This window comes from Triturus cristatus, chromosome 1_2 (genome assembly GCF_964204655.1).
Source record: "Triturus cristatus chromosome 1_2, aTriCri1.1, whole genome shotgun sequence".
Lineage (NCBI taxonomy): Eukaryota > Metazoa > Chordata > Amphibia > Caudata > Salamandridae > Triturus > Triturus cristatus.
The window spans coordinates 1011327721-1011342246 of record NC_140580.1 but is presented as its reverse complement, the minus strand read 5'-3'; the positions used below and the strand labels follow the sequence as shown (position 1 = coordinate 1011342246).

The following is a 14526-nucleotide window of genomic DNA, read 5'->3' as shown; positions in this document are numbered from 1 at the left end:
AAAACAGTATGGGCGCTGCTCCACCCACGTTACACCTCAGTAACGACCCGTGATGCAAGGAAATGCAAAGTTCTCTTGGCGCTGAGAAAACCGCGCTCTTCAATTGCAAAATACCTTTTGTGCTGGAAAGGTAATACCCTTCCAAGAGTGGCGCGGCTTTGAGCCACTTTATGCCCTTGCAAATCTTTATTATATCTGGGCCTGGGTCTCTTAACAGCGGCCCCTAAAGTTTACTAAGGGGTTGTCTCTAATAGCTCTCTTCTAAGAGCTCTTCATCTCTAGTATTAAAAGGGTTCCGCAACGGCTCCAACATATATAAGTGACGCGGCGGTGAGGCATTAAGAGCTCCACATCCCCGCCATTAAAAGGGGTCTGTAACAGCTCCATCATGTGCACGGTGAAGCAGCTGTGCGACAAGAGCTCTTATCTGTACTATTAAAAGGGGTCTCTCGTCTTGCTGCACCTCCTGGACCACCCTTCACACTGCTGCCTCTCACATAAAATAAAAATAACAACAACAAATCTACCAAGACTCCTAGCCCGGAACTGCAGGCGTAATCTGCATGAAACTCACTTGCCACTTGCCTTTATAGCTGAAAACCAACATGGCGGCACTGTCACAGCACATGTGAAACTGACAGTCTCCAAATATCCTGTCACTCATTCAGGTGTGGCCTCTTACTTTGTTTGCACACCCTTAAGAAAGGCAACAGTTGATAACACCAGGCTCTTCACCAGTCAATCACATTGCCTCACTAGGTCCCATGTGCCTCACTAGGTCACATGACTCTCAAAAATCATATTCTTTTACCACACAGCGGTACAGGCGGGTTCAGCAAACCTGTCGCCTGATGCACACGATCATCAGGTACACGCAAAAAATGCCCAATGGAAGCGTTGCTAGCATGTCTGCATGTTCTCAAACATGTCAGTAGCCCTTGGATATCGCAAACCTGTGTCCTTAGCATTGCCAGAATATTAAGCCGATACACAGTAGGAAAACTGCAAATATGTACACTTGCAACTCACTGAGCAGATGAAAATACTCCAATTATTAAAATGTGGCAAAAGAAATGTTTGTTATGAAAATAAGCAGAACCTTTTCCAAATATCCATCTGGATTAGATGCTTCTCTCCCTTGAATGGAGTACTTGTTAATCTTTTCTTCTGCACCCTCCGCTTATTTTCCAAGAGTGCAGCAAACTCTTTCCCATTTAAGTGCGAAGAGTATGAATAAAATGTACCTTAACAACATTGATCACAAAGGAGCATCCCTACAGTGACCCCTGGAGCATAAGACCACTCATGCTTCACGCCTTTGTCACCCTTCATATAAAGTGCACAGTATGTCACTGCATGTATGCCACCACTGCTGAGTACCGGCACTTATTTAATATGACATGGAGAGTACTAGTACTTCTCAGCAGAGGTACGATAAATGTAAAGGGATTACAGGTGCTTCTTAGGAGCCGACATGCACACTGGGAGAGGAAGTACCTGCACTTTACATTTCTGTTTGTAGCACTGCCCCTCACAAGGCTCTTGCATATGATGGGTCCAGGCAGGTCCCTATTAGACCACCAAGACACTTCTACTCTCTGGACCTCAGGCTGCCCAGGAGAACGTCCATGTCTTGCTCACGCAGCTCCCATCCTCCGTGCTACTCCCAGACTGCCCTTCCGTCTCATGCCGACAGCTTCTTCTCTGCTTTGGACAGACTAGTAGTTTAGTGGCAGCGGTGGGAGGTTTTCTTCTTAGGAGTAACGTTTCTATTTCCTGATTGCCTCTTCAGTGACTTCTTACTTGTACTTTCCCCCCTTTTACCTCTTTGGCTCCCCATCGCCATTGGAACATTAAATGCCCTTAAATTGCCAGGTACAAGCTGCTACTCTTTAACACGTGTTTATAGGTACAGGTGACCTCAGAACTGTATAAACAAACACACACCTCTAGGAGCTCTTGCCTTCCATGGTCAGCCACATCTGGTGGCTACTTGGGGCTTCTCCAGTGGAGCCCTCAGGTCCAAGCACTCCTTAGTGTTCAATCCACGGATGAAAGACAAAGTGCCATCTCTTAAAGCACACACAGTGCCCTCAGATACTGCCTACAATGGCCTTCTACATTGATTGACCTAAGCGAGGTCAGCAGCCCCCCCCCCCCTCCTCAAGTGCTCTGAGTAATTTTAGTAAGAATGTACCGCTGATTGCCCATTTTCACTGGCTCTTCCCTTTTTTGACACTTTCTTTCTTCAGTCAACTAACTTCAACCTGTACTCGATAGCACTGCACAAACCCCTCCCGCACCCAGCCTCCACTGCTTCCTCTCTCCCTCCTTGCCCTTCCTGTTTTTGGCTTAAAAGGTCAGCAGGTTCCCACCTGCAATGGGTGTGTTGGCACCTATGCCTTTGTCCTTCCTCCAGCTGCCCCTTTTATACATTCTCTCACTTTCACACCCTGGCACAGGTGCAATCATTGCTTGCTCACACAGCTTCCCACAACGTGAAAGTAGCTTTAAAGTCAGTATCCAGCATTGAGACTTCGGTCTTGATTGTGAGTGCCCCAAAGGAGGGTGCAATAATAATCAGACTTGATAACATTCAACACTGCAGTAATCAGGGTTTATCGGGTATGATAAATAGCGCCAATTACTCCAAAATATGGATTTCCGAACTGAAATCTGCATGTCCTGGTATTTATCAGGCCCATTTCTCCAGTAAATTTCGGCACTTTTGACCTGCTAATATTATCTGTAGACAATTTGTTAGGGAAGGGGTGGTGTTTACAGTTTAATTGGTAATTATGATAAGTGTGGTTACCTCATATATCGGGATTAACCTGATCACTCGTAATCGTGCCTCCATTTATTACTTGATTACTGCTTTTGAGGTAAATGTATGGTTCAAAGTGTCAAGCCAACCAATTAATAGATTAGCGCATACTTGTATACTGTTTCTCGGAATTTGAACTAACAGTTTGGACTCAGTTGCAAATCAACATTGTATGGACTAACCCATCCCAAAACGTTGCCTGTGCTCTAGGACTATTTAATTAAACTCTGAAATAAGGGTAAACATAACTCTCGTAATCCCGTGTACCATAATCTTGCCGAATTACCCCACAAATTACACAAGATTATGTGAAGTTATGCGAGAAGTTTTATTTTGCATTTAGTGATATTTTCTTAGTGCAAAAAAATGCCCCCTCACATCCAAACTGGATTCGGGGTGCATTTTGCGCTAAGAAATAGTGCTAAATGCAGCAGAACACAAACAGGATTTTCCTCCAATTTACTCCCAACATTTAACTCTACTTTCTTAGTGCAAAACGCATCTATGCCTCCAAAATGAACACACAGATGCATTTTGCACTAAGAAAATAGCACTAAATATAACAAAACATAAACAGCAGCACGAGCAGTTGCTCGCACTTGCTAAATGTGCTCTTGTGGTCGGATTGTTTCCCCCAAATTACTCTTAATTATGCAGGTGGGCTTAATCGCGTTATTATTGGTAATTCTGTGTCAAAAGGTAATGCAGAATTACCAAAATACCTCCAATCACTCCAGCGTAATTGAAATTCCAACTAGGCCGACTCTGAAACCGAGTTCCTTCTATTGTTAATTCAGACCGTTGGTTGTAGGGAAGTTTACAGATTGTTGCTTCGGCAATGCAAAGCGATATGAAAGAGCAGCACAAACCAGACCTTTCAACTTATACTGTGCCACTATGTGTCACAGGATGTATACCCTTCATGCGGTCTGCTGGTGAAAAGCCAAAATCATAGTGTGGAGGACAATGTGAAGTAGAAACCCCTGCGAAAGAGTGGGTTCCAGTGTGTGTTTTGAGTGTCTGCATAGCTGAAGTCCATTATGGGTTTGCAAACCCACCAGGCCATCGGTGGCAGCCTCAGAACCTTTTGTGTTGTTTTTCCTTGGTGGGGAGTGAGTGAATATAAGTGTGTCAGGCTGTGCTTGGCACAAAGTCCAAGACCCCACCTCCCTTCTCATGGTAGAACGTTTTTAGAAGTTGGATGTCTCCACCCGTTCCACATAATTTTGACCAGGGCGTCCAATCTCCTGCTATAGAGAAAGAATCTTTATCAACAGGTTGGGCGCTGCAGCAATTGCTCCTGTGTCTCAACCAGCTAGTTTCTCAGACAAAGCTCACGCCTTTGTGATGGCGGCAGTGATTCAAGGACTTGACATGATATTTCTTAAGACGCAACCCAGGGAGAATGTCAGGCTGGAGTTCTCTATGAGCAAGGAGATGGGAAGATGTGCTTGAGTGAAACTGGTGACAGTAAGAATCTTCTTGTGCTTACACCAACAAGGAAGGTTCTGGGAAAGAGATGTAAAAAGCTGCCTTGGAATAGGTTTGGAATAAAAGTAGCAGAGTTTCTTTTAGCTGTAGGGGTCTCCCCAACTGTGCCCTGCTTACATCCGTGTGCAAACCTTACTTTCCACACACCCTACATTCGACTTTAATCCCCGTCAAACAGAGCTGCCAAGGCAGAATGTGAAGATAGCGACTGACCTCCCACTGGTGTGGGATTGGTTTTTAGGTCAAGCCTAGGCTACGCATGCGCTGCTCTGCGAGGAATGCTGTATTCGAGTATGGCCTTGAAGCTCCGCCCACTCTGTGCCCATATTTTTCATTGGCTTGTGTCATTGTCCTTTGTAAATGCTGGCTTCTGATTCGTTAACAGGCTTGTTAGTCTCTCCTTAGTACCGCCTTGTCTTCATTTGTAACCTCCCGTGAGGACTGGCCCTTTTACTTTTGTTGTTACACGGTACGTCTTATTTAGTCTGTAAGCACGATTTTCTTTAATGAGTTTCTCCTACTCCGGCACAACATGCTTTTCCTGCAACATTCAGTGCGCCATGTGTGCTTTCACTTTCCAAGCAGCCCTGGACAATGGCGGACGCTTCTTTGAAATAAAATAGGTCTCGCATTTACAAGATTTTGAGCTATTGGCATTGTAAATGACAATGCCTTTTACATATGTGTTAATTATCAAAACAGATAAATAAAAGGCATTGTCATGTACAATGCCAATATCTTAAACTCTTACAAATGCGAAACCTATTGCATTGCAAATGCTTTCTTAAGCAGGCTATTACTTCCCATCACATGCAAAGTAGTGGGGCTCAGTGTGAACAGGACACCAGGTGTTGTCCCTTCCAGAGCTAGATACACCCCATATAAAAAGTGTCAGTGTTTCTCCCTAAGGCACGTAGTTGTAATGAAAAAATATAAGCATGAGATTGAGAGGGCTAAGTGCCTGTACACATTAACTAGGACCGTGGAGGGATGAAGGTAAGAGCGCTCCGGACAGGCAGATCTGGCAGCAGCAGATCCACGCGCAGCAGGATAAGCGTACTCACCTCAGATATTCTACACTCTCTGAACTGTGGGAAGCGCACAGGACAGGCAGAACTGGCATCAGTACATCTGGCAGCAGCAAAGAAACACGCAGCAGGATAAGCGTAGTCACCTCAGATATTCTACACTCTCTGAATTGTGGGAAGCGTACAGGACAGGCAGAACTGGCATCAGTACATCTGGCAGCAGCAAAGAAACGCGCAGCAGGATAAGCGTACTCACCTCAGATATTCTACACTCTCTGAACTGTGGGAAGCGTACAGGACAGGCAGAACTGGCATCAGTACATCTGGCAGCAGCAAAGAAACGCGCAGCAGGATAAGCGTACTCACCTCAGATATTCTACACTCTCTGAACTGTGGGAAGCGTACAGGACAGGTAGAACTGGCATCAGTACATCTGGCAGCAGCAAAGACACGCGCAGCAGGATAAGCGTACTCACCTCGGATATTCTACACTCTCTGAATTGTGGGAAGCGTACAGGACAGGCAGAACTGGCATCAGTACATCTGGCAGCAGCAAAGAAACGCGCAGCAGGATAAGCGTACTCACCTCAGATATTCTACACTCTCTGAACTGTGGGAAGCGCACAGGACAGGCAGAACTGGCATCAGTACATCTGGCAGCAGCAAAGAAATGCGCAGCAGGATAAGCGTACTCACCTCAGATGTTCTACACTCTCTGAACTGTGGGAAGCGCACAGGACAGGCAGAACTGGCATCAGTACATCTGGCAGCAGCAAAGAAACGCGCAGCAGGATAAGCGTAGTCACCTCAGATATTCTACACTCTCTGAACTGTGGGAAGCGCACAGGACAGGCAGAACTGGCATCAGTACATCTGGCAGCAGCAAAGAAACGCGCAGCAGGATAAGCGTACTCCCATCAGATATTCTACACTCTCTGAACTGTGGGAAGCGCACAGGACAGGCAGAACTGGCATCAGTACATCTGGCAGCAGCAAAGACACGCGCAGCAGGATAAGCGTACTCACCTCGGATATTCTACACTCTCTGAATTGTGGGAAGCGTACAGGACAGGCAGAACTGGCATCAGTACATCTGGCAGCAGCAAAGAAACGCGCAGCAGGATAAGCGTAGTCACCTCAGATATTCTACACTCTCTGAACTGTGGGAAGCGCACAGGACAGGCAGAACTGGCATCAGTACATCTGGCAGCAGCAAAGACACGCGCAGCAGGATAAGCGTACTCACCTCGGATATTCTACACTCTCTGAACTGTGGGAAGCGCACAGGACAGGCAGAACTGGCATCAGTACATCTGGCAGCAGCAAAGACACGCGCAGCAGGATAAGCGTACTCCCATCAGATATTCTACACTCTCTGAACTGTGGGAAGCGCACAGGACAGGCAGAACTGGCATCAGTACATCTGGCAGCAGCAAAGACACGCGCAGCAGGATAAGCGTAGTCACCTCAGATATTCTACACTCTCTGAACTGTGGGAAGCGCACAGGACAGGCAGAACTGGCATCAGTACATCTGGCAGCAGCAAAGAAACGCGCAGCAGGATAAGCGTACTCCCATCAGATATTCTACACTCTCTGAACTGTGGGAAGCGCACAGGACAGGCAGAACTGGCATCAGTACATCTGGCGGCAGCAGCAAAGAAACGCGCAGCAGGATAAGCGTAGTCACCTCAGATATTCTACACTCTCTGAACTGTGGGAAGCGCACAGGACAGGCAGAACTGGCATCAGTACATCTGGCAGCAGCAAAGAAACGCGCAGCAGGATAAGTGCGCTCCCCCTGGATTTCCTAGCTCCCTCACTGACAGCGGGGAGTGTCCAGGACAGCAGATCTGGCAGCAGCAAGGAACCATCCAGCAGCACAAACATACACACCTCTGAGATCCTACCCCTTCTCTCAACAGTGGAAATCGGATGTGGCAGCAGAGGGAAATACACACCAGCACAATGATACTGACCTCAGAGACCCTACACACTCTCTGAACATTGGGGAGCACACAGGACAGCAGATCTGGCAGCAGCAAGGAAACACCCAGAAATGTAGACGTACTGACCTCAGAAACCCTACCCCTTCTCCGAGCAGTGGGGATTCTGCTGAATCTTACTGTAGAGAAGTTACGTAAAAGTACGGGTTTGGGGGTGCTGCAGCAACCCCAAAATAACCGCGCTGGAGGTCAGAAAGTGAAGTAGCCTTTTATATATATATATTTTTATCTTTCCCCTTTGCAGTGCGTTCAAAAACAGAGGTCAAATGTCAGGCTATAGGACATCTTTTTTTGGGGGGAGGGTGGGCTGCCCATTTCTCTATCAGGGAGACTGAAATTATTCCGTCGCTCTGATGGAAATGCATCTTCCAAATTTAGAAATGACCACCAAGCTGGCGGAAATGTTTAATGCATTGGCAGGGACCGCCATCACGGCAGTTCCTTTCAGTGCTGTTTACAGTTTGGTGCACGGCTCCGTCAACATGACAAAGCCATGCACCAAACTGTTTTCTTTTTTATTTTCAAAAAGAAAATCCCAAAGTGGGATTTTCTTTTTAAAAATAAAAAAGAGAATGCTCCTCTTGCCATGGAAGCCCTCTCCCATGGCAAGAGGCGCATTTAACAGTTTTCACTGCCCCTTACCGCCAGGCTCTTTCTCGTGGATACGTGCAGTGAAATAACCTTCACATCTGGCTATCTATATTAGGTGGACGGAATGAGAGGTCGGGCTCCGATGACCTTAATCTGTCGGGCCATCATAGGGGTTTAATCACAACGAGGATGGAGCAGTCTCTGCCGTGATAAAACCTAAGGTTCAACTACATATATATGTTGCGGGCGGACCACATTCTTGGCTCTGTAGATACCCTGTTGCCATTGTGACAGTGTATCTATACTGCCAAGATATACAACAGGGCCTATGTTTTCTGACAAATTGCTGCTTATGTTTTTTAAAAGAGAGGATGGTGTTTAATTTTTTTTTTCTCTGACTGCAAATTTAGGGGATTTTGTAAAATGAACAGTGTCACAATCTTGCTGGGTACAGTGAGTTTGAAAGTAAAGTCTGTTGGATGTCATTTGTTTCTTAAAACTCAACAACATTTAAATACCTGTAAATTAACTGTACACATATTTCAGAATATATCAGCAGTTAGAAGAGCCCAGATGAAGCACATGTTTTTGTAATTCTGAAATGTGAAGTAAACCAATAATCTAATAGGATCAAAACAAGTGAACACACTTGATGTGTATATTAAATATTGGCTGAAGCCCAATTTCGACACATTGTTTGTGCGCAGTATTGTTATAGAAGCAGAATAGTATGTCCGTGCAAATATATAGTGCCCATTTCAATGGAAAATGTGCTGTCTGGAAACGACTGTCTGCTACTACACCAAGCTTGATTAATATGTTTGTCACAATATGCTCCACAATGCACCTCCAGCTAAGTCCTAGTCACGTACCATTCTCCTGGTGAATATATTTGCTACACTTGTTCTTTGTGTGATGCTTGGATTTTTCACAGTCCCTATGACTTTAGTGATGCAACAGTGATGGCATCACCCTCCCCACTCTGAAAATTGCACCAACACCACTGGCAGAGAACAGCTTTGTTTATGAAGTCAGCCTGTTGACTATGTTGATATTTTCTGTGGTGTTAGTCCCCAGACAATGACAGACTTTCTATCTGCTGTTCTAGGGATTCCAGAAGACTCCAAGGTGGAGGCTCCAGCATTCACAGATGCAGTGCGATTGTTCCGCCAATCCAAGGACCAGTATGGGACATGGGAAATGCTTTGTGGGAATGAAGTGCAAGTGAGTATGTGCTGAGCCCAGCTTCTCCTGATTCCCTACCCACAATGCCTGAATCCAGGTGTGCTGCAACCAGACCAGGGTCAGAGATGCTGACAAGGAGAAGAAGGGGCATTGACTGGGAGCGTGAGACCCTTGTAGTGTGATATACAACAATCTAGCTGGCAAAAAAACGATGGGCTGGAATGTGGCCCCAAGCGATCGTCAGTGCTAAGATTAATTCAAGAATTCTTTCCTTCACTTTATTTGTTACACACTGGTATGCTGGTACATAAACAGGTGGCATAGTAAATACTATAAATAAGCGTTACATCATGTTATAAGGCAATAGGAGACATGCTGAGGCAGAGATACATATAAAAGGGCATGGGACTTACTGTTGGGAAGTCAGGAATTGATTCACAGAGAGTGGGAAGGCTGACTGGGAATGGGAGATGCAGTAGCAAGCAGGGGCGGCTGGTACCCTTTGCAAGTGGTGAGGCCAGTGAAAGTCCCCACCACTTCCCAAAAAAACAAAATAAAGCACCCCCTCTCTCCAAAACCCCAAAGTAAACCACCTCTCCCTCCAAAACCCCAAAATAAAATATCCCCTCCCTCCAAAAAACCCGAATACAAACATAACACTAACTACAAAATAAAACACAACCACTACATTTACATGCATTACACATATCATATCAAATAAAATAAAATGGCACAAACTCATGGGCTGCGCATCCTCCTCGTGTTCTTCTCCTTCTCCGATGCATGAAGAGCTCCCCTAACCAATCCAGACGCTGCTCTTGTGCTGGTAAATGCATGAGAGAAGTGGCTGGATTGGATGAAGCAGGCCAACTAGATGCTATGTCATGCCCTGTAGGTCTGTGTTTGGTCTCTACTCCGTTCTCTTAAGACAGCTGGGTGGAGAGCTTTAAAGTGCGAATGGCACTTTGGCCATCGCAAAACAGCCGGCCAAAGTGACATGGGCACTTTGGAGTGTCCAGTCAGCCTTGCTTCAGTCCTCCTCCGCCACCAGTTGGCAGCAGAGGAGGCACCCAGCATGTCTCTGGGCTCGAGGCTTGTGCTGCTGCAATGCGCACTGCACCGGTAAAATTAAATGGCAACGAAAACTTTTAATTGGCCTTGTATTTTTTCTTGCGTGGCTTGCAGCGGGCAGGGAAGAGATGCCCCCCCCCCCCCTCAAGAAGAGACCGCTGCTGGTAGCGGGGATAAGACAAACTGACAGGAAATGCAAGATGCCCTGACAAGACACTGGAGACATGCTATCAGTGAGCAGGACACACTGACTGGGATCTCGAAAGGTGCATTGGCAGGAGTCGTCGGGCACTGGAAGGTGCATCAAAAGGGAACAAGGGTCACTGACGGGCAGCGGGAGATGCATTGGCGGGGAGAAGGCGGCATGCCCAGTGGATGGAGAATCATGAACAGGAAGTATCAGAGTCTCACAGACAGCAGGAGATGCCCTGGGAGGAAAAGGGAAAGCCACTGAGTAGTAGACAAATCGACAGGGAGCAGGAGAAGGTTTGACTTGGTGCAAGAAAGCAGACACAAGGACAGGCAGCAGGGTACTTTGATAGGTAAACATAGACACATTTGCAGGGGGCAGGAGGCATTGCTGTGGTTACAGAAACACTCTTGTAAGAGGGGAGAAACACTGACAAAACAGAGGGAGGCACTGGCAGTGAGCAGGAAAGATGCAGGAACAGTGAGCTCCAGACACACCGCGCAAAGGCCAGATGCAGGCGGGAATCGATACATGTACTGACTTCAATGGGTGACACAATGACATGGTTTATATAGCACTGACTGGAGAGACAAAGGTAGGGAAAGACGGACTGCTTGACTGGAAACGAAAGAAGCTCTCAATGAGAGTGAGAATGCGATACCTGCTCGATTGCGCCCCTGGATGCGCTTCAGCAGGCACTGTGGTCCGCAAAGAAGGCGCCTCCTGACGAGAAGTGACTATCATCTGCTATGCTGTCTATGTTATGGAATTTTATGTTATGTGATGTTACAGAGATTTATGTCACGCATGGCTGCCCTGGAAAGGTCTTCCCAGCACGTCTGACATGAAGCAGAAAGAATAGAGTCCATCGCTACCTTAAGAAAGCCAGGTCTTAAGCTTTTTTTCCTGTAAATCAGTTCATTTGTGTTAGCTCAAAGGGTTACCGGAAGCTTATTCCAGAGTTTAGGCCAAACACAGCGGAAAGAGCTGCCAACCTGTCTAATTGGATTAAAATAAGGATTAATGGCCAAAGTAAGATCAGAGGATCTAAGACATCCAGTGAGGCGATAGACCTGTAGAAGAGAATTGAGGATGGCGGGAGGGCAGCATTATTCAAGGCAGGATGGAGTGACACACAGTACCCTGAATTGAATGCATTTCTCTACAGTAAGCCAATGCAGACTTAGTAGCTGGATTGATACCGAGAGAAATTTGGGTCTGTGTCCAGCATTCTTGGAGCAGCATTATAGATCATTTGCAGTTTATTTCTGGCAGCTTTGGTAATGCCAAGGTGCAAGATATTACAGAGATCTAGGCGTGAGACAAGAGCCTGGCTTATCATCCACTGAATAGAGAAACATTCCACAGAATCTTCTTTAAGCTTCAAAGCACACCAAAGCCGCAAGACGTCTTATCTATCCAAATCCCTAAACTCTTTACTGCTGGTTTAGGAGCCAGAGGTTGTCTCAGCGCATCGGGCCACCAGTTAGGATCCAAAACCAGAGATTGCTTTCCCACAATTAAAACCTCAGTTTTATTAGCATTCATTTTAAGGAATTTCAAGTTCACTGATTTGCCACGGCGGTCATACTGTTCTTAAATTGGGAAAGACCCTTCTCATTTGAGGACAGAGACATGATCGATTGTGTGTCATATGTGTATGATACAAGTGACATCCATGTCAGCCAAAGAGTGAACATAGATTTTCAAAAGTGTAGGGGGGTTCAAGGCAGGTGCTTGGGGACATCAAGCTCAAGTTGGCTGCTTGTGGAGGAGAACAAGGGCGATACCACTTGGAAAGAGCATCCATCCAAAAAAGACTTGAACCGAGCTAAGGCCTTGTCTCAAACCCCATAATAAATCAATCTTTTTATCAATAATTTACGGAAGGCCACATTAAATGATGCACTAAAGTCAAGCCAGATCAGTGCATCTGAACCTCATTTGTCTACAATCTGACAAAGCTGTGACCCTAAGCAGCGCTGACTCCGTACTATCTGCAGGCCGAAACCCAGATTGAGACCGATAGAGTAAGTGATGTCCCTCCAAATAGTCTGACAGTTAACTCTTAATACATTTCTCTAGCATTTTAGCCAGAAAAGGCAGAAGTGAAATAGGCTAATACCTCTATGACAGCCTACAGTCAAGTGATGGTGTTTTGAGTAAGGGTAAAACTATAGCATGTTTCCAGCTGGGCAGAACCACTGCACTGAAGCTGGAGAGATTCAAAAGTTTAAGCAAGATGGGAAAAATAACTTGCCCTGCCTTTTTACAATTTGCCTGACCGTGTCGGATTATGCGGCGACCCAGTTTTATTATTGTGGACAGCTTTCAAGGTATTCCAAATTAATTCATTGAGAAGTGAACCACTGGCTCCATGATTAATGTTCTTCGTGGTTCCTCCTCTCGCCCTGAAGAGGGTTGGAGTGTCCCAGAATGTTACCTGTCACTAATGTTACATCATCCTTCCTCTCTACAGGTTCTGAGCAATTTGGTGATGGAGGAACTAGTTCCAGAACTAAAGAACATGATTGGTCCAAGACTGAAAGGCAAACCCCAGGAGAGACAGCGGATCTGGCTGCTGGTGAGTCTGAAAGGAATTACTGGCTAATAATTGTGGCAGGATCTCAATCATGGCGAAAAATGGAGGGTCACATGGAAGTAAAATCAAGGCATTAGTTCATGGTTGGAGTTTGAAATTACTACTGAGTGTTGCGAGCAGGTCAAATGATACTAAGGGTGATTGGATGAATGATCTAGATAATAGTGAGTGAGAGAGGGGATAGGATTAATTGTCAATCGAAGTCCATCAGCAGCTAGTATGACGTGATAGGACACTCACCTGTGACACTAAAGGACTTGGCCATACCATATCTACAATGTACCCTGCTTCTAACAACCTGTTGTCATCGCCAAGGACTCTGATCCTTCTGGGGGTGGAAATTCTGTGCTGGGACCTTACAGAAGTTGCCAACACAACTCCTTTTCCACTAATGACAATGGGCACGTTTGCACACACTCATCACAACTCACCAGCCGCAAACATGTATAGAATGCAGTACAAAATAACATAAGCAAATAAATCTATAAACAATTCGGAAGAACCAATGGCAGTAGGTTGCTGACCAAGCATACCTGGACACGAAGGAGCTAATTGTATTGAGAACAGAGAGACAGAGCCAGACCCAAACATAAACATTCTAGATGGCGAGTATGAGTGCTAAGCCTGCATCACACGTACAAAAACCACTTGAAACAAGTCACAGTCTCGCAAGAAGCACAGATTTAAACACAATACTAATTGTATTGATGGGTTATTGACAGGCTCCTACAAGCAGTACCAAAAGTACATAGCAGGTGTACACAAATGCAACACTCACTGAGCACCCAAATACATATGTGAAGAACAGGAAGCTCTTCACGCATTGCATTGAAACCCCGTACACAATGTGTTGATGCGGTGTGCCCACCCGATACGCAGGCACGACACAAGTGACACTCAACACACACTGTGATAATAGTGAGTGTACACCCAGCACCAGAAAACAAGCTCAGACATAACTTGCACTGTGGTGAGAGTAAGTGCTCAACCAGCACCTAGAGTAGAGACAACACTCACCGTAGCAACCGCTCAGCCTACATTGAGGAACTCATTGTGATCAGGCCAAAGACAGCGAGAGGATACCTGGAGCAGGGGCTTCCACCAAGTGAAGGTGCTACCTGTTCAAGTGGACGAGGAAAAGCAGGAGAGAGGAGAGATCACTGGGCTGGTAGAGTTAATTTCCAACCAGACTCCTCTTCACACCATATGTGCTCTTCTCGTGATGTCACCAACATTCTATCAGAAAACTGAACATTTAGGCTGCATCACTACCTCCAATCGTGGGGTTGACTGACAACTCAGCACCAGTTCTCCAGATGCCTTACAGAGATTGGTGGAGTGGTAGTTTGCCATTAATGTCGACTCACAGTGTAGTCCCGAGGATTCTGCCAAGAAAGATCTTTACAAATTTGGGCGTGTGCCATCTAGGATGATTGGTATATGCCTCAGCCGTCCTAAAATATGTTGTGTGGTGATTGAGAGTATGTCGGATGAAGCATTGTCCAGCCTCCTCTCTCTCCCTGTCCACTGGTCATG

The 14526-nt window shown here is 46.0% G+C and overlaps 2 protein-coding genes across 2 annotated transcripts in view; both read left to right on the top strand.

The window, feature by feature from the left end:
- The window catches only part of LOC146868592 (uncharacterized), an 895771-nt gene that overhangs the window by 439279 nt on the left and 441966 nt on the right, over positions 1-14526 (top strand). The gene's annotated exons all lie outside the window — the stretch shown is intronic.
- The window catches only part of LOC146868595 (protein Niban 2-like), a 299178-nt gene that overhangs the window by 240731 nt on the left and 43921 nt on the right, over positions 1-14526 (top strand). The window contains exons 6-7 of the mRNA XM_085611743.1: positions 9051-9166; positions 12868-12972. Coding sequence (XP_085467869.1) covers positions 9051-9166; positions 12868-12972 — 221 coding nt within the window. The remainder of the gene's footprint in view (positions 1-9050; positions 9167-12867; positions 12973-14526) is intronic.